Source organism: Chlorocebus sabaeus, chromosome 1 (assembly GCF_047675955.1).
Source record: "Chlorocebus sabaeus isolate Y175 chromosome 1, mChlSab1.0.hap1, whole genome shotgun sequence".
Taxonomy (NCBI): Eukaryota; Metazoa; Chordata; class Mammalia; order Primates; family Cercopithecidae; genus Chlorocebus; species Chlorocebus sabaeus.
The window spans coordinates 47,378,603-47,404,532 of record NC_132904.1 but is presented as its reverse complement, the minus strand read 5'-3'; the positions used below and the strand labels follow the sequence as shown (position 1 = coordinate 47,404,532).

Here is a 25,930-nt window from a genome sequence, read left to right as displayed (position 1 = left end):
AACAAACAAACAAAAACAATTAGTGGGTACTAGACTAGCCAAGAGGCCTGCCGTGCTGCCCAAGGAAGGCAGGCCCTGGGGGAGTCTACCTAGAAGAGGGTCCTGGGTATGATGGCACTGGCCAGCACCCTGCAGGTACCAAGGCAAGAGAGAAAAGACTAAGGACCTACAACCTGACACTCGGTGGAAGAAAATGCTTTGGAAAATCATAGGCCCTAGTCTTGCACTTTCACAAGCTCTCAGGGAAGAATTGTGTTTGTTTCCAGGGATTTCCCCAGTAGTCCTCAATATACATTTTTTAAAAGTAATCAAGCCAATGATCTTCATGCCCCCATGTACTTTCTACAGAAGTTATTACACATTTTGTAGTTGAGGCTTGCAAAATGTGACTGCTGAGGAGGATAAAGAGAGTTAACTGCAGAGGTAGGACTAGAACCCAGCATTCCCAACTCTACAGTTTGGACCCCCATTGTCTCTGCCAGGCCGGAGGTGTGATTGGAAAGGTCCCCTTCACATGTTCTCTGGTGCTTAAAGGAGAGAGGATCACTTGGGCTCTTGCTTCTTATTTTGGCAGGTGCCAAAAGGTGAGTTGTCCATAGGTCCCAGCTCTGGGAGGCCCTGGGTAAAGAATAAAACTATCTTTGGCCACCCAGAGACCAACACACCTACCCATTCATCCAAGACTGTTTGACATGGTGGTTAAGAGCCTGGACTTAGAGGTCCTGACTCATAATATATTAGCCACTGTGTCCTTAGGTAAGTTCCTCAACCTCTCTTAGCTTCAGTTTCCTCATCTGTAAGATGAGGCTACAAAGGGACTTCAGAGAGTTGTTATGAGAAGTCAATGTAACAGTGCACAGGAAAAACAGTAAGTGTAAGCACTCAATATATAGTAACTGCTGCATTATTCCTTCATTGCAGAACCATTTCCCATGCATCTCCTGGGTGTCAGGCAGGGAGGGGGCTGAGTGCTGGGCACACAGAGGTCAGATAATGGGGGACAGAGGATCAAGTCGGGGAAAGAGACAGAGCACTTTGATAGGATGTTATGTGAGCACAGAAGAGGGGCATCTAATTCAACCAGGTGAAGTTTTCCTGGAGCAGATGACATTTGAGCAGAGTCTTGGTGGCTAAGAAGGAGCTAGTGAATTGAAGGCAGGTACTCCAGGCCAGACCAGCTGCATGGACATGGTTATGAAGAGGCCAGCCCACATACTAAAACCACAAAGTCACAGAAACACCAAGGTATACACACTCATTGAGTCACTCATAATGATAGCCACAAATATGGCCATCCAAACAGGGGCATACACACACACACACACACACACACACACACACACACACGCAGAAAGACACACCAAAAGACATAGGGACAAACAGAATACACATACAGAACCATAAGCAGTTCTTAGGGGAACTCATTCAGAAACACATACACACTACCAAACCTACACGTTTTCCTACTGAGATTTAAAGGCTGTTTGAAGCTTTAGCCCTTCGATCAAACCCAGACTGTTCCTTCTTCCTTTGGCTCAGCTGATAGCCCAGGGCAGTGCTGGCAGGTTTCAGACACCAGCAGCTCATTATGAATCCAATTCTCTTGCCCTCCAGACAGATCTGTGGCATCCATGGCAGGTGACAGATTGGGAGTAGAGGTTGGGCTGGAGAGGAGGAGGCGGGAAAGAGTTATGGATCATAGGCAGAGCCCAAACTGGGTCCCAGCTTTCCCTGGGGAGTGGCAGTGGGGTGACAGGAGCATCAAAGATCTGGCAAGTCACAGACACTTTCAGTAACTAAAGAGGACATCAGAAATGTTTGTCCTTGTGGATACCAAGGATGATATGTTTCTTGCCAACTCTGAGAATCTTAGGAAGGAAGAGTAATGATGAATAAACCATAGGTGCCCCGCTGTGCCAACTGCTGCAGGATAGATCAAGGCTGGGCAGAAAAAAAGGGCTTCCTCTCCCAGATTGTGAAACATTGCAACATGTAGCTAGGGAGCTTCCTTCTTTGTCATTCATAAAGACCAGAATAGCACTCAGTTCTCTCGGGATTAGAATGGCTTGGGGGCTGGGAGATGAACCAAATGATCTCAGTAAATGATCCCTTTCCCCCATTTTCTCCGAGCTCAGAAGCCCAAATGAGAATTAAGCCACATCCCAGGCAACCACATGATGGAGAGTTCTTTGTTGCGGACACTGGAGACTATATTTACTTTCAACTCTCGTTTCTGTGTCGGAAATTTGCTGATTGTGTTTGGGCTGCAGGGAACAAATATTAAATCTGATAAGGCCCACTGCCACTGAGGCAGGGCCATCTGTCTCCGGGATTTGTGTGCTCAGTAACTGGGACAAGAGCATTCCAATGAGAGGGTAATAAACCCCAGGGTTTGTGTATAAACAAAGAGAAAAAAAAGGGCAATGATAAAGTTCAGATGAACTAAAGTTCTAAGTGTTCTCACCATTTCTTTGGCACATCCTGCCTCCGAGTTCTCTCCTTAGCAGAATCTCAGAAGGGTTTTGGGAAACACAGGAAGAAGAGAGTGGTGTGGACACTTTGATAAGGGCTCTGGCTTGTGTCATTTCCCCCTAATATTAACAACTGGCTCCATGCTGCTTCAGGATTGCCAATGGAGGGTATTCTGGGGTAGCCTATGGTCAGGCTAGCGTTGAAGGTGACACTCCTGTAGACAAGAGAAGCAGCCACTTCCCCTCTCTTTTATGGGCCAGATAAAGTAGAGAGGCTCAAAAAGCCAGAGATAGCTTCAAAAACTATCAAAGTTTAAGTAAGCAAAAGTGGTCCTTGCATTCTTGATTGAGCAAGAAATCTTCCCATGGCAGCCTGGCAAATTGCTACTCGTCCGTCAAGATCCCATTCAAACATCCCCTCCTCTATGAAGCTGTTCATGACCACTGGCTAAGTTAATCACTCTCTTTTCCCACAATTCCCTGAATATACCTCCTAAGAGTCATATGTAACATGTAGCATAGAAGTAATTTATTTCGATTTCTCTCCTCACCATTGGGTTTCATAATCCTTGGAGCCTGAGGTGATGGCTTGATAATAATAGTAAATTTAGCTTCCTGGTTGTAAATGTACAGACTGTGGAGTGAAAGAGTCTTATATTCAAATTCTGCCTCTGTTACTAACTAGCTGAGAGACCCTGGGGAAAGTTACTTAACCTTTCTGGGCCTCAACTTTCTCATCTGTAAAATGTGGATAAGAATACCTATCATCTCATAAACTGTACAATATTTGAGGTATATCACAGTAAAGCTGTTGCAAAATATACTCATACCAAAGGGTAGTTTTAGGGATTAAATCACATATGGATAACTTGTGCACCTAGCCAGGTATGTATTATGTGGTCAATAAGTGGCTGTTAATATTGTTAATCATCCTTGTCATAACTATTGCTTTCATATTCCCACAGCCCAGCCCAGGCCTGGCACACAGCAGTGTTCGATAAATGTTTGCTGCATAAATCAGATTCGATGTATCTCATATCTGTGGCCAACACTGTTCAGCTGACTAATTATATTTCCAGAAAAATGAACATAAACCTCCTGAGGATTAACTGCTAGCTGCGATTTTAGAGCTCATGAGATGAACAAATGTTACGCACAGAGTGTCATAAATTATTAAAAACCCTAATTCCCAATTCTCTGCATTATTTTCAGACTGTCTGTGGTTAAAATGTTATAATGACATCCTCACTTGGAAACTAAAACTCTGAAACTTATTAGGGGTAAAACGTTTTTCATTTTGTGGCCATTTAAACCTAAACGGCTGCAAAGAAACAGACTATAGAACACAGTCTCCCCAGCCCCCGAAGTGGATGCTACGGCCCCATGCAGGGAAAATAACCCCCAGGAAGGGTTTTCTAGCTCCAACAAATTTCAGTTTGTAGAATCTTTACAACTGCAAAGGCCATTGGATATAATCAAGTCTAACAAGTTTCCAGTGTTTTTAAGCCATGGAAACTTTCATTAAAAAAGAAATTTTAATAGAAAAGTCCAACATATTAATAAAACTCGGGCAACTTTGAATGAAATTTGGAGTGGGGAGAGACAAAACTCCACTCATGAGGGTTTCCCACTTCTCTCTGCTCTGACAGCAGCTCCCAAGATGCCCCTGCAGAAGCTCAAGTGCCAGCATTTACAGGACTGAAGAAGACAGATGTTCAAAATTTTTAAAGTTTACTAAGATGACATAAACTGAAAGCCAACAAATCCAAGCCACAGAAGCTCTAGACATTGGACAAACAAAAGCACCTCCTGCAGTTTCGGACTCACTTGACTACCGGAAGAGGTATTATGGTAGTGATGGTAAGAGGAGAGTAGGACACCCTTGGGGCACAGGCTCGCCCCCTGGCATTTCTGTTGACCAGATGCAGAGTATTCTGTGGTGGGGATACTGCTGTAGGCTTTGCACATGTGCGAGGAGCCACTCTAGTGTGGCTATGGCTCACACGCGTTGGCCTGTTGCACTCTCAGAAACAACTGAAAACCATCTAGAGGGTGCCTTACCCTACTGCTGGGGCTGCCTACCTTGGGCTGGAAGACGTCGTTTTCCTTCCCAAGGTGGTCCACGATCCCAAAGATGCACAGTGGCCCGGCGAAGCCCAGCAGGTCGGCCAAGATGCGGAAAGTGCTGCTGAGGACCAAGCGCCTCCCGAAGGCATGACTGAGTGCCTGCCAGATGGCCCGGGCACCTTGAGTGACCTGCACGTCCTTCCTCTGCCCAGAGAGACCATGGCCAGGTCAGGGTGGCTGAGGGCTCATTCAGGGCTGGGCCTAGCCTCCCAGGATGCCCCTCGCTCCTGTTGCCTGGGGAAACCCAGTGGCCACATCCTCTGCAAGCAGGTGAACTCCAGGAAGAGATCATGGAATCAGCAAGTGCACAATTGGGAGGGCCCTATCAACGCCAACATGGTCTAGATGGGCAAACTGAGGCCAGATGATTGCTCGAGGTCACACAGCTGGTCAGGGACTATGTGATGAACACAGCACTGGAATGAGGAAGTGGCCATGTGGCACACTCACTCATTACTACCTGCCACTGTGCCTTAGCAACTGCCCTGGTGCGAGGACAGAGGCAGTGAAGGAGCACTGGACTGGGAGTCAGGAGACTGGCTCTGCTGCCTGCCAGCTGTGGGCCAGCTCTGGGAAGGTCACGGCCTTTCTCAGGGCCTCAATTTGCTCCTCAGTGACATGGGGAGATTCCTGCCTGGCTCAATTCATAGAGTTACCATAAGGATCAGACCACTAATACCCCTGCTCTCCAAATCAAGTGAACATTCCAAACTTTATAGTCAGTAAGCTCCAGAGAAAAGAGCACAGGGGCGTGAGAGTCCAGTGGGGTCACTTCCCTTCTCAGAGCCTCAGTTTCCCCATCTGGATGAGGACATTGGACTAGATGACCTAAACGGTAAGGGCCATTCCAACTGTGCCTGTCCTATGACTCTTCAGCCCTGCACCTGTCCCTGGTTCACTGTGTGACTTAAGGCAAGCTTCTTCCCCTCACCAGCCTCAGTTTCCCCACTTGTCCCACCAGGATTTTGACCTAATGCCCTTTAAGGTCCCTCTCTGTGACCCTAAACCAGAAGGCAAGGAATAGATGGTGTGGCTGTGCCCCCACTGACCACCTGGGCGTCAAAGGCCTCGCGGAGCCGCTGGTAGTTGGTGAGGGCCCTCATGGCGATGGGCAGCTTCCCAATGGCTCGCAAGTCGATGGGCTTCTTGTGGGCAGTCTTGATGAAGGTGTTCATCCACCAGTAGGTACCTTTGGACAGCAGATTCACGAAGGGCTGCAGGAAGCGCACCCCTAGGTCCTGCAGGTCCTCCGGCGGCTTCACCTCCCTCGGTGTCTTGAAGAAGATGTATCTCTGTGGGGCACATGGGCCATGGGGGATGGGTAAGTGCAACTTCTCATCACTCCCTACCTTGCCCCAGCAAGGATTTGGGGTTGTGATATTCCACACTTGATCTCTAACAGATGGGGCCATCTTTCACCTGTAATTATTACCAGGAAAAGGATTCCCCAACACTTCCTGGCCACCAATGTCAGAGCCTCCTGACTCTGTAACTGCTCATTGAGGTTGACTTCGAATCCCCCATGGCTAGGCTGGGTTGGGTTTAGGTTGGGCTGGGGAGGAGCAGGAATCTCTCATGTACTATCTTCTCCACAGATCTAAGGATACCACCATGTTTCATACACAGTTCACAGAACTCCAAGTCATGTAGACCTGGTTTCGAATCCTGGCTTCTCCACTTACCAGCAAGGTGTTTTTGGACAAGCCTCATCTAAAAGGTTTCCTCATCTATAAAGGGGACGGTGCTTGCATCACAGGGTTCCTGTGAGGGTCACTGGAGGGTGGGGGGACACATAAGGAGCCTTGTGCCCTTCAGATCACCAACTAAAAGCAGAAGAGTCAGAGAAATGCAAGCAGTCCATGTTTGAAAGGGCTATAGCCCTCACTGCTGGCTGGAAGGCAGGGAAAGGGTTTTCTCACTTATCGCTGGCAGATTACAATCTTTCTGGAGGGCAATATGTAACACTGATCAAAATTTAAAATACACAGACCCTTTGATCCAGCAACGCCATTCCTTGGACTCTCTCCCACAGAAATAAAAGCAGCAATACATAAATGTGAGTATGCTTGATACACCATTATTCATGAAGGCAAGAACTTGGCAACAAAGTGAATACCCATCCATAGAGAAATAGCTGAATACATTATGGCTCATCCATACGATGGAAAATTATGCAGCCATTAAGAAAACAGAATTAGCTATATCAGATGGCTTGGAGGGAGTCCCAAAAGATATCTGTTGGGTGAGAAAAGCACAGTGCAGAAAACAGTGCATAATATGATCCCATTCTTACAAGATAAATACTGAGGGGGAAACCTACATATTCACTTGTGTTGATAGGAAAAAACCTGAATAGATATTTATTTAGATAGACACATATGGTTTTATACTAATAAAAACAAAGCATGGGAAAGACAAATGAGTTCATTAGTCTGGGCTACCTAGGGAGGTAGGGGCAGGGGAAAGGGAAGGTTGGAGTCTGGGGTGGGAAAGAGAGAGGGAGGCGAGAGCAAACAGAAAGGAAAACAAAACACTCATTCATGTATGCATGTGACGATATGAAAACATTAAAGCAAAGAAGTCCACCACTATCGAAGAAAGAAAGGAGAGGCCAGTGCCTGATGCTTATCTTCCCTCTCTATGGAAAGTCATTCGCCAACCTCAGCCAACACACCTGTCACTCCCCTCCCTCTGGGAGCCTGGGGTAGAGCACACATGGGCCAGATGCAGTGTCTCTCCTGAAACTTCCCCCGCCATGGCCCCACTCCCCTTTACAGGGGCAGGTACAACAAGTTGACCCCCTCTCAGCTTGGCTGAGAAGCAGGGTGGGGGGCTGAACCCAGGGCAGGACAGAGGCCACAGCCTCTGCTCCCCACCCTGCCTTGGCTGAGGTGCATCCTCAGTGGCCTGCTTACCCTCACTCTGATGACATTGACCTCCACGAGGAGCAGCATCCCATAGAGGATCACCAGCAGCCCCGTGAGGCAGAAGCGTAGCTGCGAGAAGCCGATGGCGTGGTCCAAGAACTTGACAAACTTGATGGTCTTGGTGATGAAGGCCAGGGTCCAATACACCAGAAGGGCTGCCAAGGAGAGATGGAAGATCATGGAGACGTGTGTGCATCATGTGTGTACACTCACGTAATATGTGCAAGTATGTGGCAGAGAAGGAGACAGAATAAGCATGCCCGGGTGTGTACACTTCCGAGTAAAGGGATGTGCACGTGTGAATATATCAGAGTGTGTGACTCTAAGATGACGCACATTCGTCTTAACATTTATGAAAAACACCAATAATCTCATAAATCAAACTGGTCAGACAAATGTCCCTTAACAAGAAGTGATCATGGGAAGAATAAGAAATTTATTTCTTGAATTTAACTAAGTTACAGGCACTGTGCCAAATAAGCACTTTAAATACATGAGCTCATTTATTCCTCGCCATCACTTTTCAAAGAAAGTGCACTGCCGTCACCCCCAATTGCTCAGACAAAGGAAATGAGGCTCAGAAAGACGAGATAACTGATCCAAGGCCACACACCCGTTAACTGGCAGAGCTGGGCTGGCCTGACACTGGAGCCCATGCATGCAAGCTCCATGCTATAATGACTTCCTTGTGGAATTTCCAAGTGAGAGAAATCTTAAAGGTCATTCAATCCAGCCTTTCATTTTACAGATGAGGAAACTGAGGCCCAGAGACAGGATGCGACCTTGCCCAAGTGCACTGGCAGCCACGGACAGAGAGAGGGTGAAAGCCTGGGTTCCTGTCCTCACAGTCCAGAGCCCACCACAGGATGATGATGGAGCAGGGCCATGGGAGACATGGAAAAAGCCAGCCATTGTTCCGTGAGGCAGTGTTATACAGGGGTTAGTGGTGGTGGTCCCACAGCCAGATACACCTGGGCTCAGAGCCGGTGAGACAATAGCTGTGTGACCTTGGATTAGTCACTTAGCCCTCTAGAGCTTAGTTTCCTCATCCATTAAGTGGGAATCATAATAGTGCTACCTAGAAGGTTCTTGTGAGAAACGTATGGAAAGCATTTAGTGCAGTGAGCCTCACACGCAGCCGGTGCTCTTTGGACATTAGCTGTTATTTTTTTATTATCTCTAGATTTAAGACCTGGGGCAGGCAAACCTCAGAAGCTATCAGTAGATTCTATCCTAAATTCTTGCACACATGCCCACTTCAATCTGTCAGTAAATCACTGTCAGCGTCCAACAACCAAAACCAGCAATAACCTGTGAGGTCCCCCTCTGAGGGTGGGGGAGATTTTAGCACTGGCAGGTCTTTCTTCCTCCCTCTTAGACCAAATGCGGATAAGGTCAGCCTTATGCCACAGAGCGCCTCTCCAGAGGACTTGAGTGAGGGAGAGAGACTTTCACTCTGCCCTCTATCCCTATGTGGGCCTGGGCATGGAAGCCAGAGCATCGCTTGGGGACAAATCTGGGATCTGTCCTGCCTGGCTCGGGGTTAGGAAACAGGTTGAGATGTTGGGTCCCACCCTGTGCCCAGGGCTGAGCTCACCCAGGGGATCAATGCCATCCACCTTGGGTCCCTGCATAAGGACATGAGGATGGGGGGCAGAAGCATCTGCCTTCTGGTCCCAAGAATCAGGGCTGGAATAATGTCCCCCAGCTCAGGCTGGTCTCTAGGTCTCGAGGAATTCCACAGCTGAAGGCTGTCCCCCTGCCTCCACTCCACTCTTGGACAGATTCTATCCCAGGCCTCAGAAGCCCTTTAGCCCTTAGTGAGAGCTGCCTACTGGAGCTGACTTGAAAATATGCCTCATGCCTGTCTTGTCCCTAACACTTAACAGATATGGTCTGATTTGCTCTTCATTACAACCCTATGACTTAGGCAGGGACTTATTCTTCTTCCTGCCCGGGTGGGGAATCGGGGGCTCAGAGAACTTGGATGTCTTGTGCAAGGTCACACAGGGAATTAGCGGTGGACCCAGGACTAGGCCCAGAGGTTTTTTGCACAGTCCTGTCCTGCAGTGCTGAGTGCTCAGCCTGTTGCCAGACACAGCAGCACTCAGCAAAAGCTGAATGCCTGATGAGAGAAGAGGGAAAAGGAAGGAAAGAGGCATAACATGGGGATGGCTGGTGAGCTCCCATTACTCCTCCTTCTCCCTCCAATCTTCTCCCTTACCCCACACCTCTCCCATTAACAAATGCTGTCTATTTCACCTCCTAAATATCTTGAATCTATCTACTTCTCTCCATCCCTGTGGTATACCACCTAAGTCCAGGCATCATCATGTCTCCTCTGGATTCCCGCTCCACCCTGACAGCCTTCTCATTGGTTTCCCCACTTCCTCCCCATCTTGTTCTTCTCCAAGCTGGTCTCCATAAAGCATTTATTATGATTATGTTCAAAACCCCTCAATGCACCCACGTTCATAGCAGTGCTATTTACAAGAGTCAAGAGGTGAAAGCAACCCACTGACAGATGAATAGATAAAGAAAATGTGGCATATCCCTACAGTGGAATATTAGTGGAATATCCATACAGTGGAATATTAGCCTTAAAAAGGAAGGAAAAAAAATTTCAATACATGCTACAACATGGATGAACCTTGAGGACATTATGCTCAGTGAAATAAGCAAGTCATAAAAAGACAAATAGGCCGGGCATGGTGGCTCACACCTGTAATCCCAGCATTTTGGGAGGCTGAGGTGGGTGGATCACAAGATCAGGAGTTCAAGACCAGCCTGGCCAACATGGTGAAACCCCGTCTCTACTAAAAATACAAAAATTAGCCAGGCATGGTGGCGAGTGCCTGTAATCCCAGCTACTCAGGAGGCTGAGGCAGGAGAATCGCTTGAACCAGGGAAGCAGAGGTTGCAGTGAGTCGAGATCACACCACTGCACTCTAATCTGGGCAACAGAGCAAGACTCTGTCTCAAAAAAAAAAAAAAAAAAAAAAAAAAAAGACAAATAGTGTATGATGCCGCTTAGATGAGGTACCTAGAGTGCCCTAATTCATAGATAGAAAGTAGAATGGTGGTTGCCAGGGGCTGTAAGGAGGGAGAAATGGGAAGTTATCGTTTAATAGGTACAGAATTTCAACTTGGGAAGATGAAAAAGTTCTGAAGATGGATAGTGGTGATGGCTACACAGCAATGTGAATATACTTTTTTTTTCTTTTTTTGAGACAGGGTCTCACTCTGTTGTCTAGGCTGGAGTGCAGTGGCACAATCCTTTTTTTTTTTTTTCTTTTTTTTCTAATTTTTATTGGTGCATATATATATTTTTTTCTTTTTTAAATTATACTTTATATTCTAGGGTACATGTGCACAACGTGCAGGTTTGTTACATATGTATACATGTGCCATGTTGGTGTGCTGCAGTGGCACAATCTTGGCTCATTGTAGCCTCCACTTCCCAGTCTCAAGTGATCCTCCCTCCTCAGCCTCCCACGATCCTCCCACCTCAGCCTCCCAAGTAGTTGGGACTACAGGTGTACATTGCCATGCCCAGCTAATTTTTATGTTTTTTGTAGAGATGGGGTTTTGCCACGTTGGCCAGGCTGGTCTCGAACTTCTGAGCTCAAGCAATCGACCTGCCTTGGCCTCCCAAGGTGCTGGGATTACAGGCATGAGGCACCATGCCCGGCTGTGAATATACTTAATGTCACAGAACACTATACTTAAAAATGGTTAAGATGATAAATTTTATGTTAAACCACACAGACACACACACACACAAACTTCCCATTGCTGTTGGGATGAAGGCCAACATCTGTGGTGCGACCTTCCAGCTGGGTGCGGTGGCTCACAGCAGTAATCTCAACACTTTGGAAAGTTGAGACTTGATCATTTAAGGCCAGGAGTTCAAGACCAGCCTGGTCAACAGGGTGAAATCCCAACTCTTCTAAAAACACAAAAAATTATCCGAGTGTAGTGGTGCATGCCTGTATTCCCAGCTACTCAGCAGGCTGAGGCACGAGAATCTGCTTGAACCTAGGAGGTGGAGGTTTTAGTGACCCAAGGTGGTGCCACTGCACTCCAGCCTGGGCACAAGCAAACAAAACCCAAAGTCCAGCTCCCCTCCACTTTGCACCCCTGCCACTCTTTTTCTTCTTTTTCTTTTTCTTTTTTCTTTTTTTTTTTTTTTTTGAGACGGAGTCTTGCTCTATCGCCCAGGCTGGAGTGCAGTGGCCCGATCTCAGCTCACTGCAAGCTCTGCCTCCTGGGTTCACACCATTCTCCTGCCTCAGCCTCCCGAGTAGCTGAGACTACAGGTGCCCGCCACCTCACCCAGCTAGTTTTTTGTATTTTTTTTTAGTAGAGACTGGGTTTCACCACGTTAGCCAGGATAGTCTCGATCTCCTGACCTCGTGATCAGCCCGTCTCGGCCTCCCAAAGTGCTGGGATTACAGGCTTGAGCCACCGTGCCCGGACTCTTCTGAATTTTCTAATGTGTTTTGCTCCTTCTGCCTTGGGGCCTTCGCACATGCTGTTCCCTCTACCTGAAGCACTCTTTCCTCTCTTCTTTCAGTTAGTGTCTTCAGTTCTCAGGTCAAATATGACTTTCAGAGAACATTTCCTTGGCTTCATCTGGGTTCCAGGATCATGGTTCCTTCATGGAAAAATGTAAGCTGCACCACAGGTCCCCTTTCTGTGGGACTCCATACCCAGGTCAGACATCAGCCTCCTTAGAGGGCCAGCCATTCTCCCAATATGCATTGCCCTCTGTCCCTGCAGCTCACAGGTGCGTCCCTTCCACTTTTCCCTGTTCTAGAATTTCTGGCTCTGTGGAGCCTCCTTTCAAGGGAAGATAACTCCAACAAGGGGAATGGAGGGAGTTAGTCTTTGTTCCTTAGAAAAGGACAAATCCATCCATGGGTGATAGCTTGTGCTTTAAAGAGAGAACATTATGTGTTTACAGGAGAATGAGAAAATGAACTCCTCGGATGTCCACACAGGGTGTTTCCAGAGGGCACTGGTCAGCCAGGCCCTGGTGGTTAGTGAAGGGTTCTCTACAGACGAGGAGCTGCTTCAGAAATGGAAGCAGGGTGGCTCTCTGAAGCCTGTATTTAACATCTCCCCTCTCAACCTGCTTCCCCCAGCTTCCATTCATACTCACGTGGGGGGCCCTGAGTTAGGGGTAGGGGGATCACCTGGATAATCCTGATGGAGCTCAGATCCCACCTTCTACAGAAAGGCAGACCTGTGATTAGTGCAAGAAACACCCTGTACTCCCTGAACACAACAATGTCACTGGCTTAGCACAGAGCGTGCCAGACTCCAAATGTCAATTCGATGCTGTGATTCCTAAAAATCAGTCTGACTTAATGACACAGTGTGAACACAGTCTAACTGCCAGATGTACAGCCCCAGCCTTAGACACACAGGCTGAACCCCAATACAGAGGCCGACCTGCAGATTGATACCTTTGCCCCAGGGACAGAGTCTGAGGGCCCTTAGACACACAGTGTCAGAAATGATTAGGAGATTGCACGGATGCTAGATTCCCGGCTGTGCCCCTTGACGAGCTAGATTAGTGCTAGTTATTTAACCGCTGAGCCTCAGTTTTCTGATATGTAAAGGGAAAATAATAAAGGTACCTACCTCATAGAGTTGTTGAAAGGATTAAATGAGTTAATATACATCACATAGGTAGGATGGGGCCTGGCATACAGTAAGTACAAAGTAAGTATTTGCCGTTATTATTTTTAACCTCTCAGTTTCAGGGTCCACATTGGAAAATGGGGATATTAACAATACCAATAAGGAGGCTGGGGGAATTAGCCTGTGGGACAATGAATATAAGGAACATGGCATGGAGCCTGCCCCACAGCACATACTCAGTAAACATCAACCATCATCCTGTTGCTTCTGCCTGGGACCCCAGTCCTGCAGTATTTAACATTTCAGAAGCTCTAAGTGGGCACTCCTTCCTGAGTCTCTCTAAATGTTAGCAAACCTGAAGTTCTGGTCCCAGAGCCTTTCTCTTCTCTCCCCAGGTGACCTCTTCCAGTCTCAAGCTTTCTTTCTCCCTTTCTTTTTTCTTTTCTCTTCTCTTCTCTTCTCTTTCCTTCTTTTCTTTCTTTTCTTTCTTTCCTTCTTTCTTTCTTTCTTGACGAGTCTTTCTCTGTCACCCAGGCTGGACTGCAGTGGCGCGATCTCAGCTCACTACAACCTCTGCCTCCTGGATTCAAGCGATTCACCTGCCTCAGCCTCCTGAGTAGCTGGGACCACTAGTGTGTGCCACCACGCCAAGCTAATTTTTGTATTTTTAGTAGAGGTGGGGGTTTCTCATGTTGGCCAGGCTGGTCTCAAACTGCTGACCTCGGGTGATCCGTCCACCTTGGCCTCCCAAAGTGCTGGGATTACAGGTGTGAGCCAGGGCACCTGGCCCCAGGCTCAGCCTTTAGATGCCATCTACAAGGCCCACCTCCTGAAAGTGTAGCTCTTACCCCTGCCTGACCTCCCCATGAAAGCCCAACTTGACACTTGAGTTGGCTGTCTCTGTGACATCTCAAGCTCGATATGCCCCCAATAGAAAACTTGATCCCACCACAGCCCACTTTCCCCTCCTCTGCCACATCAGTTATTGATGCCACAGTTCACCCAGGTGCTCAGGCCCAGAGCCTGTGACTCTTCCTTGCTCCTCTCCTGGCACCTGCCCTCACCTCCCACTCTTCCCCTTGCTCATTTGGCTTTGCCCACAGTGACATCTTTGCCAAATCTATCCCTATCAGAGGCCTTTGCACTTGTCACTCCCCTTGCAGGGAACACTTTCCCCCAAATACCTGCACACCCACATTTACCAAAGCCCTTCCCTGACCATCCTGTGTAGATAGCAACATGGCCATTGCCCCTACCCCTTACTCAGCTTGATTTTCTTCATAGCATCACCACCACATATTTGTTTGTTTGTTTATTCACTGTATTTGCCCGTCTGTCCTCCTTCACCAGACTGTAAGCTCCATGAAGACAGAGATTTTTTTTCTTCTTCTATTCCGAATCTCTACTGTCTAGAGCAGTACCTGGCACATAGTGAGTCCTCAGTAAACATTATCTGAAGAAATGAATGAAACATTATCTGAAGAAATGCCCCTCCCTCCTATACCTCACTTACCAATTAGCAGCTTGGGGAAGTTGGAAGTCTCGATGTTGTGATAGTAGACCACAGAGGTGACAGCAGCCATGAATGCCATCCCGGCTGGCATGTACAGGTGGAGGTGGCGGGATTCGGTCACCCTGAGATGGGAGAGAGAAATAGACAGGATGGGGACGTTCTAAGTACTGCAACAGAGCAGCCCAGGCCTTGAATTCCGAAGGCCGAACACTTAACCTTTATAGCATCACTGTATAGGCTGCAGGGCCCTTTAGTTAATGGGCATATTTGGAGTATAGGCTGGGCACAGCTGCCAGTATGTGGAGTAGAGCTGGATATTTGATCTGGAGGTCTTACTGTGTGCTGAGCCCTAAGCACAAGGGTCGCTGGGATCTCTTGAGCAGTGCAGGGGCCTGTATGCCACAACTCAGCCAGTGACAGTCCCATTTAACATGAACAGCATAAGTCAGCATTGGCACCCTCCCCAGGGGCTGTGATAACAAACTGATGAGAGTCAATATTTATGGAACATTTACCCTGTGCCAGGAACTGTTCTAAGCATGCGATATATATTAACCCACTTAATCTTCATTAAACCCCATCAAGTGGGTACTCTTAGTCTCCCATTTTATGGTTGAGGAAACTGAGGCACAAAGAGGCATTTCCAAGGTACTGATTTTGCCTTCTCCCTCAGGATGGGGAATGCAGCAGTCAATATCAGCTCATATTCTTTTCACTTTAACTCACAGAGGCCTCTAGGTGGGTGGGCCCTGGTCTGGGGGTAAGACCCAGAGGCAGCCAGAGCCTCCTCCCAGGCCTCAGTCTTCCCTGTGCCTGGTGAAGAGGGTCACTTTACTTAGTCATGATCATGCCCTTCCACAGCTCTCTCCTGCAGACAGCGAAACCCACTCTGCTCAGCCTGGAACGAAAGGCCCAGGCTATGTGGCGTCCAGCCACTTTACCAGAGTTGCCCAGCCTGCCCTTTCTGCTCCAGCCCTGTGGGACTCACTCCATTCCCAGATGGCCTGCTACAGCCTGATGCCTCAGTGCTGCTGTTGCCCACCAGGCTACTTCTATCCAGTGTGCCAAGGGTCCCTGCCCTTGAGACGCTGATGGTAGGGAGAGGGCTGCCATGCTCAGAGCTAACTCTTAGAGTCAGCAGGCTAGGGAAGTGATACCGCCAATGGACAGAGGCTGAGAGAGGACAAAGGAGGGGGTGGGCAACCAAGGACAGCTTCCTAGAGGAGGTGGCACCAGGTTGGACTTTGAAGGATACGTAAGAGTTCAACAGAGAAGGAGGAAGGACATGAGGAGAGCCATCCTGTGACCCCAGTGGGTCTGGTGGGACTGAGGTGCAAGTGTAAAGGCAATGTGGGCTCTCCACCAAAGAGCATCTTCCCCTTATTCTGTGCTAGGAGGGCCACAGGTTTGCTCCAGCAGCAATGTACCCAGCCCCAGGGGGAATGGATGGCGATTGGTTTAAGCAGTCATACAATTCCATACACCTTTGCTGGTGTTGGTCCACATATTCTGGCCAGTGAGATGTCAAGGAAAGAATAATCTCCCTCATAAAGGAGAGGCATGTTGGGAGAATGCCCTGTCTGCTCATGCTAAGCAATTCCCGGAGCTAGGCAGCCACCTTGTGACCATGGGGAAGATAGGCTGACACACAGACGATGGTGTGGAAAGACGGGAAGGGCTGTGTCCCTGAAAACATCAATGAGCACCAAACCAACTTGAAAAGGCAAACTCTACATTTCTTGCTTAATGAAATGGTAAATATTGATATTCTTTAGTGGATATTCTCCACAAAAGGTCTTCAAACTAATATAGAAAATACAAGAGAGACAAGGCTAGAGAGCAGTCATGAATGGCAACAATGGGCACAGCCAACGCCCTTCCCAGGGATCTTCAAAACTCTTGCCTCTTTACTCCTTGATATAATTTTGAAACGCCCTCTACTCTCTCACACATTTTTAAGCTGACATCTAAACATGTTTTGTCATATGTTGATATAAGTGCTTTTTTTTTTTTTTTTTGCAATAGGAGGGAGAAATGCTAAAATTTTATAAGACAAAATAAGATGAGGATTAACCATAATTGAACTAAATATTTCATGGCACGGCTTCATAGAATAGTTTTTAGCTGCTTTGTTAAATAATACAAACTGAATTAGTTAAGAAATTAGGTAAAGTTTTATATACGGGCTTTATCCAGTGTATGGTGGTCTGGGAAAATATTGTAGTTATTTTAAAAAATCTTCTTCACTAACTTATCCTGCTTTGATTGTTCTGAATTCAGAGCATCACACACAGAAATAATACCCAAAGGAAGAGGAGAAGTGCTACAGGTTTAAGATGGCTTAATTATTCACTAAATGAGGCTCACTCTAAATCAAATCAGGGCAGCCTTAATCAGCCTCCACTCCCACCTGCCCCCTAAATTTCCAGACAGCTCTGAAAACCCAGGCTGGATTAGACTAGGGGTATCACAAGGGTCTGTGACTTCTCCTGTCTGCTCTTTTCCTGCCCTCACTCAAGCTTGCCATCCCTGGGGGTAGGAGCTCACAAAGACCAAATGACAATTACTCAGCTCAAGCTGATCTGTGCCCTGGGGGGAGATGGCCCTTTGCACTGAGTTAAAGCAGAGCAGCCACACACAGGAGGGGCTGCTGACAGCCAGCAGGAAGGCGTCCCTGGACTCATTCATTCCGGTTTCCCACATCCTGGGAATACACAGTCTGCCCAGTGCTCTGCCACTCCCGGCTCTGCACCCTGTCCGTGCTCAAAGTTCATCCCTGTCCGTGCTCAAAGTTCATCCTCCAGAGCCCCATGAAGCAGCCAAGCCAGGGACTATGATGCTTGTTTCACAAGGCCAGAGAGCAGTCATGAATGGTCACACTGGGAACAGCCACCACTCTGCCCACGGGTCTTCAAAACTCTTGCCTCTTTACTCCTTGAAATAATTTTGAAACACCTTATACTTTCTCCACATTTTTAAGTTGGCATCTAAAATGATTTATCGTATATTTATAAATGCTTATGAGGCCCAGAAAGCCTGAACGACTTGTTCAAAGTCCCATAACTGGTACACAGCAGAAGTGCTTTCTAAAGACCCAGGTCTTCCTTCTCCAAGGGCGAGGTGTCTTCCTCTGTCACCATCTGGTGAGTATTTAACATCTGAGGGCTCGCTGTGGCATTTGTGCTACTTTGGAAGGGGTGTAGGGGTGGGGGTGGAGGTGGACTTGTCACCTGCTTGTGTAGCAGTATGCCTTCTGGTCTTCTTGCTGGTCTGGGGACTTTGATAAGCAGGGAGAGCTGCTGCCTCCAAGGCAAGCAGGTATTACAGAGATCACTGCTGAAGCCAGGATGCAGGGACACTGGGGGAGGGAAGGTGGGGAACGGGAGGGCGGATGAGGGAGCCTATCCCCTGCCATCCAACTACAGGAGCCAGGCAGTGCTGCAGGAGTGCAGTCTGGATAGTCTGATTGCAGCTCAGGGGGCGCTGGACCTCAGATACTCAAGTCAAATATCCCTCTCCTCCATCACTCCCTCTCCTGGCAGTCTCTCATTCTTGCTGCTTACTGGATTCTTCCTTAGTGAGATGGCTGCTCCAGCTCCTCTTCTGTCCTCGACTGCTGACACACCATTTCTGTCTGCAGTTATCGCTCACCTAGACTACTGAAATCAATGCTAAGTGCCACTTCTATTATACCTCTAGCTTCTCCCTGCCTCCAGCCTGCGCTGAACACCTCCTCAGGTTCTCACCTAAAAGTGTTATGCTGATGACATCCCTCTTCTTTTCCAAACTGCTGACCAAATCCAACCCAAACATGCAGTCTGGGATTCACAGTCCTCCTGAGATGCCCCAACCTGGGTTCCCAGCCTCAGCCTCCATCGCTCCCCAGCCTGTGTTTAATGCTCCAGGCCCTGCGCTGCTCCCTAGCCCTACCTGCTTTTCTCTTTGGTGCCTTTTCTCTTCCCTCAGGCACCACAAGCTCTCTCTCTCCTTCCTCCTCTGTGTGTCAGAAACCTAGTCACCCTTCCAGACTCCGCTCCAAAGCCCTCTCAACCACGGAACTTGCCCAACTCTGCCTTCCTCTTGCCTCCCGGAGTATTTATTTGTAACACAGTTTCATTTATTCTCCTAAGGACCCAATAAATGTTTATGGACTGAATAATGTTTATGTTTATCACAAGCCTTGCACTGTGAATACAAAGATGAACAAGACTCAGATTCTAACTCTTAGGCCTTTCTGACTCAGATGACAGTTTTGCAAATAGACATAAACTTTAACATACAGTATGATCCGTGCTGTACCAGAGGTGGGAGGAGTGTGCTGTGAGACCCAAAGGGAAGGTAAGCATAGGGAATGAGGCCAGAGACAGGTGGGCTGACTGTGAAGACCTTGGATGGTGGGCTGAGGATCTGAGACCACATCTTCGAAACAGCTGAGAATCAAGGAAAGGTCTTATGCAAGAGTGAGTGATTTTTTTTTTTTTTTTTCCCAAGAAGGTAACTCCGGCAGCTTGTAGAAGAGACCTGGCATTTTCCACTGGAATTGTGGCATTCTAATAGGCTCTAGCATTATTTCACTGGGACTTAGCATGCAGATCCATGCTCCCTCCACTCTCCTGGACTGATGGCAGGGCCTGGGACTCACTTGTGTCCAATGCCCAGCTCAGAGAGGTTGGCACATAGGAGACATTGAGTTGCTGGATGTAGTAACAAAAGATATGGGCTTGTGGAATGCAGGTGAGCTAGTGTCTCCTTCGGCCTTTCAGGAAGTACCCTGTAGCAGATTCACTTTCCTGAGTCCTCAGACAGTCACTCACCCATCAGACAGGATGCCCTCTGCAATCTCACACACCAGGACGAAGAGCAGCATGAAAGTCAGGATCCACCGCAGGTTGTGCCCAGGGAAATGAAGCCACGTGCTGTGATGGATGTGCACCTTGGAGCTCTGACTGCCCCATCCTGCAGGGAAAGACAGTCAGAGGCAGGATGCCTGCCCACTTGGAGGAGGAGGAGGGTGCATGAACCCCAGAAGGTTGCTTGGGCATTGGGACCATGGTGGGGGTGACACCTACACATGAGAATCCCCAAGGCTGGTGCACACAAACTAAACGTCCAACTCGTTCAGCCTGGTCCTATGCTGGTACCTCCCCCCACCACACCTTTTTTTCTTTTTGAGAGATGGTCTTGCTCTGTTGCCTCTGCTGGAGTGCAGTGCCACGACCCCTGCTCACTGCAGCCTTGATCTCCTAGGCTAAAGTGATCCTCCAGCCTCCTGAGTAGCTGGGACTACAGGCGCACATCACCATGTTCAGCTAATTTTTAATTTTTTGTAGAAAGAGGGGGGGTCTCATTATGTTGCCCAAGCTGGTCTCAAACTCCTGGACTCAAGCAATCTTCCTGTCACAGCCCACCAAAGTGCTGGAATTACAGCCGTGAGCCACTGTGCCCTGCCAAGGTACCCCATTATACATGCTAACTTCTTGTGTGACAAGTCATCAGGTTAATAAACCATTTGGTTGAGAACAGAAGTGAAAATGCTGGGTTTTTTTTATTTTTGATGCACATACGAGCACATATTTTGTATGTTTTCTTTCTATTTCTGTCTAACTGTGTTTGTTAATAACTAGCAACTCTGCTTCTGCAGCAACCTCTTGTAAATCTAATTTTGTGACAATCTTTCCTTTCTTCCCCAAAGCTGTACATGAATTTTAAGATTTGCTTTTTTTCTTAACGTGAATGAACACGTTTTGGGGAGGCAGGGGACACCCTATGAGTTGATAGACTTGACTGATCTGGAAGGGCCAAGGTCTTGGAGAGAGATGGGGGCGGGGGGACCTCAGTGGAGAGGCACGCACGATTGTCCCAGCCGTGGCCCCCAACGTTGCAAGCAAGGGCGCCGGGGTCGCTGGGTCGGCAAGTCTGAGCTACTTTGCGCAGAGCCTGAGAAGTTGGCTCTGGAGACACATGCCTGGGTGGGGTGGCGGGGGAAGGGAATCCAAGTCCCTAGCTCTCGCCTCTCCTCGCCCAGGGCGCGGGCCCGGGACTGTCAAAGATCACGGACCACTGCGCGGCTCAGCCCGGTTCGCATAGTGGTTAGCGGGGCCTCCATCCCAGGCTCCGAAGCACAGGCTTCCCTCCTCCCTAGGCCCAGCTGCGGCTGAGTGGGAGGATGCCTTGCGGGAGGGGTGACCCGGCTCCCTAAGCTGCGCCACGGAGGATGAGGCCCGACCCCTCTCCACTTCCCCACCGCGTGCAGAGACCTCCTCTTTCCTTTTCCCCCATCCCAGCTCTTGGCCCTGCAGAAGCAAAACTTGGCGATCCCGTGGGTCACAAACGTCAGCTGTGTTTGGCGCGGGATCGGAGGCACCGGGGGAGTGAAGGGATGAACTGGTGTGCGAATGCAGGGACCGGCGGGCAGGACACAGGACAGGGGACCCCGGGAACGAGGCTGTCATGGGCCGGAAGGGGACGCCGAGCGGTGCGGCGCGCAGCGCCTCCTCCTCCTCCCTCCCAGCACTCCCGTCGCCTCCTCCGCTGCTCGCCGCGCGCACTCACCGATGAAGAGGATGGGGAAGGTGATGAAGAGTAGGAAAACGTGCGGCACCACGTTGAGCGCGTCCACAAAGCAGCCGTTGTTGAGGACGCCCTGGTCCACCCGGTAGGCGGCCGAGTGGTTCTCGCTGCCGCAGAAGGCCAGGGGCATGGCGGCGCGGGCTCGGGCTCCGCTGGCTCCGCGCGCCTCCCGAGCCTCTGTCCCTCGCAGCTCCGCCGCCCAGCCCGGCCGTCAGGCCCCCGCCCTCCCGGGCCCCGCCCCGCCCCGCCGGCCTCCCTCTCCCGCACCCCGCCCTGCACCACCACCTGCGGGACCGTGGGGACCGCAAGGAACCCGACCCGCTCTGCCACGCCTGCGCCCGCCTTCCAGATATGGAGGCGCGTGCTCCCAGATGTTGCCGGGGTCGCTTCGTGAGTGCCCCGATGCGCGCGTGCGCTGGGGGCGAGGGGAAGGGCAGGCGGAGATGGGGAGTGGGGTGTGGGCACACTGGAGTCTGGGTAGGAAAGGAGGGTGGGGCGTGCAGAAGAGGAGAGAAGGGTCCACATGGCCTGGAGTGGGCGGGTTCAGGGTCCCGAGCGTGAGTTCACCTGGGCGTGGTGCGGTGGATGTAGAGAGCCGAGGGACGGGGGCAGAGTGGCGCAAGTCTCCACCCCACATGGATGAGAAAAGTGGGGCAGAATGTTACCTTGTGTTGGTGGTGGTGGGGGGTGGGGCTTGGGCGTTTTCAAAAGTGGTCCCAGGTGGGGCAATCCTAGGTACTACTTTACAGCTTATCTGGCACTTTCACACGAGGATCTCCCAGCACTCTTGCTAAGTACAGGTTCTAATCACTTCCATTTTTCTGATGAGGAAAACCAAGCTGCGAGGGAGCTGAAGGGAGGCCAGTAACATGACTTCCCCAAGGTCTCAGTTCCAGCAAGCAGGGAGGCATAGCTTGACCCCAGCTGCTCAAGTCCCCCATCCCCACCCCCATCATTTGTACTCATGCCTCTGGTACATGACAACCCTACAGCGACTGGCAGACCAGTGGGTAGAATGGGTGACGGCCCCAGGCTGAAAAAGAGGAGCTTTAGAAACGCATCTGGCCAGACGGATGCGAGGCAGTGGAGGGAGACTGAAATTCTTAACCTGACCTGGAACAGGCTTAACATTTGGAGGACACCATGAAATTGTACAGACAACGTTATGCCTTCCTATACGTTCTGGAGAGATTCTCATGAGACTGTGCCCCAAAGAAGTTTATATAGTATGTAGAAAGAACAGAAAATGGGATTTGGGGGTTAGATTTAAGAAGAACTTTCCTAAATAGGGTATGAAGCATAAATGAGCATGTTCTCAGGAAGGGTCAGGGGAACACCAAAGGAAGACCCCTTCAGCTCCTTTGCCTACAAGCTTCACTGAGACTGCCCTGAGGCTGCTGAACCTGGTGAGCCCCTCCACCACGCTTCAGCAAGGCCGAGGCTCTGCCCAGGCCCTGAGGCAGAGGGCAGATGGGGTTAGGTGAACAGCCTTGGGAGAGTAGGGTCCAGTGTCTGAAAGCCTCAGTCTCTGACTTTGGAGAATTTCTCTGAAGCCAAAAGATGTTTCTTGCAGCATCAGCCAAAATAGTGAAAACTTGGTGGCAGTAAATATCCTGTACCAGGGACAGGGGTTAATTAACCTGGGAAAATGCAGCCGCTGGAACGGTGCTAGCTGAGTCTGTGTAGTCAATAGAAAAAGTTTATGAGATAGTGTCAGGTGAAAAACGGCAAACAAAATTGTGCTTCCCATGATTATAGCCGTATGAAATATGTATGGTTGCGTGAAGCCTGCAGGGAAAGGTCAGATTTGGAAATATGGTAAGGCAGTGCTCGGTATGTATTAGCTGCCGTCGCTGTGCTTATCATCATTCCTTTTCTTTAAAAATGAGACAGCTGAGGTTCAGAGAGATGAGATGACAGGCCCATGGTCACCCAGCAAGATTTTTTCTTTTAGTTTATTTTTCTTGCTTTCAAGTTTTTTAAAAAATATATTTTCTGCAATGTTATTTTGTTTTGTAGTTACAATATCAGTTTTTCACACTTTCAGCAATGCTATCTTTCTTTTTAGCAGTAATAATATATTCACTTTCAAAGAACGGGGTTCCTAGTCCTGGCTCTACCACTACTAGTTGTGTGATTTGGGGGCAAGTTACCATTCTGCACTTCAGTTTCCTTATTTCTAAGTGGAAAAGATAATAATATGGACCCCAGAAGATTAAGATGAGATCATGGGTGTGAATGTGCTTTGCAAGTTGGGGAGATGGTCCCAGCTGCTTCATCCCCTGGGTGACCACACACGACAGCCCCTCGATCAATCAGGGTTATTTAATGGCCTCTCCCTCACCCCACATTGCCTGGTGCAACCCTCACACTTGCTTATTCTGGGTCATTTAAAATAAACAACAAGTCTGGTATTAAGGGAGCATCACCTGGGACTAAGAAAGTGTTAAGTCTGGAGTCTTGGGGACCCGTGTTTGCCATCTCCAGCACAAACTTACTTGTGACTGTGGACAAATTCCATCTTTCCCTGCACCTAGCTCTACACTGAGGACATGCACCACACTGCCCACCGTGTGGGTGGGAGAATTACTCTGAAAAGTGTGGAGTCAGGTGCGCACGGGGGCATGAAAGGACTTCCTTTGTAATATATGGGTTGTAATCCTGGAATCAGCCCAAATGCTCATCAACATGGGGCTGGTTCAAACAGACAAAAACCAGATATTGTCTGTACTATGGGATACTATGGAGCAAGCGCAGAGAATAGAGTTATGCTTGCTGGCAGGGGAAGATGTCCAAGACACAGACGCAGAGCAGTGTGTCGCATACAAAATCATTTATGTCTGTAACAGGGTTACGCTTGCCTCTGTGGGGGAGGTGCTGGGTCTCTGGTGCTTCCCCACCTCCAGCGATGCCTCCTGCTTCTCTTGCTAGGGGCTGGAAGAAGGTCAGACTCTGGGAGCTTGCTTTGAGCAAGGGTAACCCCCCTCTGAGAATTCCCAGCCATTCTCCTGGCAAAATGAAAACTAGGGCTGGATTTCCGGGATTGGATTCTCACACTGACCGGCTACTGGGTGGGTGTGGCCTCAGACAGGGTGTAGCAAAGGGACTGGCGTAGAGCTTCAGAAAAGTCCTTTCCAGATCCCTTGAGCCAGGGGGGTTAAGGCTGCAATAAGACATGATCAGGCCACTGCACTCCAGCCTGGGCAACAGAGCAAGACCCTGTCTCCAAAAAAAAAAAAAAAGGCCCTTCCAGCTCTGATGTTGTTCTGGCCTTAGTGCCTTTGTTTCTGTCTGGCTGACTAGGTGTGCCAGTGTTCCAGTGACCTTGGCAGAGAGGGTCATTACAATGACAATGGTGACATAATGGAGTGGGGTGACAGTTTCAGAAATGAACCCTTTCAAAACCCACAATCAACAGTGGGCTGGTTAAAAACAGACAAAAGCAAAACTCATGGTGTGATCTATACTATGGAATAGTGGGGAACAAGTACAGAGCCTAAGTTCAGGCGACCATCACTGACTGGGAAAGATGTATCCTTTTCCACCTCCTTCAGGTGCTCAAAGCCTGTGTCCACAGGGGAACATGGAAAACTGTAGAACCCGTAAAAGAGAGGACTGATGTAGAGACAAAATGTCTTAACTGGAACCTGGGAGGGAGAAGTGATCTCCTGTCTCATCTCCATCCTGCCCCATGTCAGGAGGAGGGAAGTAGAGAGAGAAGTTCTTTTGAGAGGGAGTTTGTGCCCAGCCTCCCTGCCTGTCTGTTGTAGGGGTGGCTGGGGGACAGCCACCAGAAGGGACAGGCTGTGTGTAGACTGTGTCAGAAAATCCATACAGGGGCTTTTCAGGTTTTTAAGAATTACTTTTCTGTAGAGATGGGGGTCTTACTGTATTGCCCAAGCTGGTCTCGAGCTCCTGGCCTCAAGGGATCCCCTCCCCTGCACCTTGGCCTCTCAGAGTGTTGGGATTACAAGTGTGAGCCACTGTGCCTGGCTCACATACAAGGGTTGTTTTGAAGAAAAGTCTTCTTGTCCCAGGGCAGGGCCTCTAGATGACAGAGGCGGGGGACCCTCAGCCATATTTGAATGGGAAGGGTAAGGCAGGAACAAGATGAACCCTCTCCAGTCTCTTGGCACCACATAATTGGGGAGGTGGGGAAGGAAATCCAAGAAGGCCCAAGGTTAGTGTTTTCTGCCAGCCTAGTGGGATGGAGACTTGATATAGAAATTAAATAACATTCTTGTTCTTGCCCACTTAAATTTTGGTACAGGATCACCCTCACCACAGTAACATAACTCAGAAGGATAACTCCCACGGATGTCCTGGTTGCTCTATACCCTTGAGGCCACTTAAGGTCAAACTCAGCATCTCCTTGCATCCTCTAAAAGAGCCAACTCCCAGTCCATTGATTTTAAAAAACGAAATCTTTACTGAGCTCTTTACAGAGAGCTGGAAGAGGTGTAATTCACACAACTCACAGCAGAAACTTAGTAAAATCCCCCATTTCTCCTGTACCCCCAGTGGTCTTCTCCTTTGTGTGTATCTCATATCTCCTCTTCCTTTCTTCCACACAGTATCTTTTTTTAAAAAACATGCCCCTTGTGACCCAGAGCAAGTCAGTATTTGCCTTCAGCTTGCTTACCCACTTAGGGCTTCTCAAGCAAGCCTCGCTC

The 25,930-nt window shown here is 49.0% G+C and overlaps 1 protein-coding gene across 16 annotated transcripts in view; it reads right to left on the bottom strand.

The window, feature by feature from the left end:
• The window catches only part of ABCC8 (ATP binding cassette subfamily C member 8), an 84,543-nt gene extending 63,076 nt beyond the window's left edge, over positions 1-21,467 (bottom strand). For 13 of the 16 annotated variants that reach the window (XR_012093648.1, XR_012093649.1, XR_012093650.1 and 10 more), the window contains exons 1-6: positions 21,240-21,467; positions 19,502-19,643; positions 14,688-14,809; positions 7,514-7,680; positions 5,648-5,890; positions 4,554-4,742 (exon numbers count right to left, since the gene is read on the bottom strand). Coding sequence is in view for 13 of the 16 variants with exons in the window: in XM_073017932.1 (XP_072874033.1) it covers positions 4,554-4,742; positions 5,648-5,890; positions 7,514-7,680; positions 14,688-14,809; positions 19,502-19,643; positions 21,240-21,387 (1,011 nt within the window). In the remaining 3 variants the exon portion in view is untranslated. The remainder of the gene's footprint in view (positions 1-4,553; positions 4,743-5,647; positions 5,891-7,513; positions 7,681-14,687; positions 14,810-19,501; positions 19,644-21,239) is intronic. The other 3 variants (XM_073017934.1, XM_037999630.2, XM_037999632.2) reach the window with 1 other exon arrangement.
• Between the last annotated feature and the right edge of the window lie 4,463 nt (positions 21,468-25,930).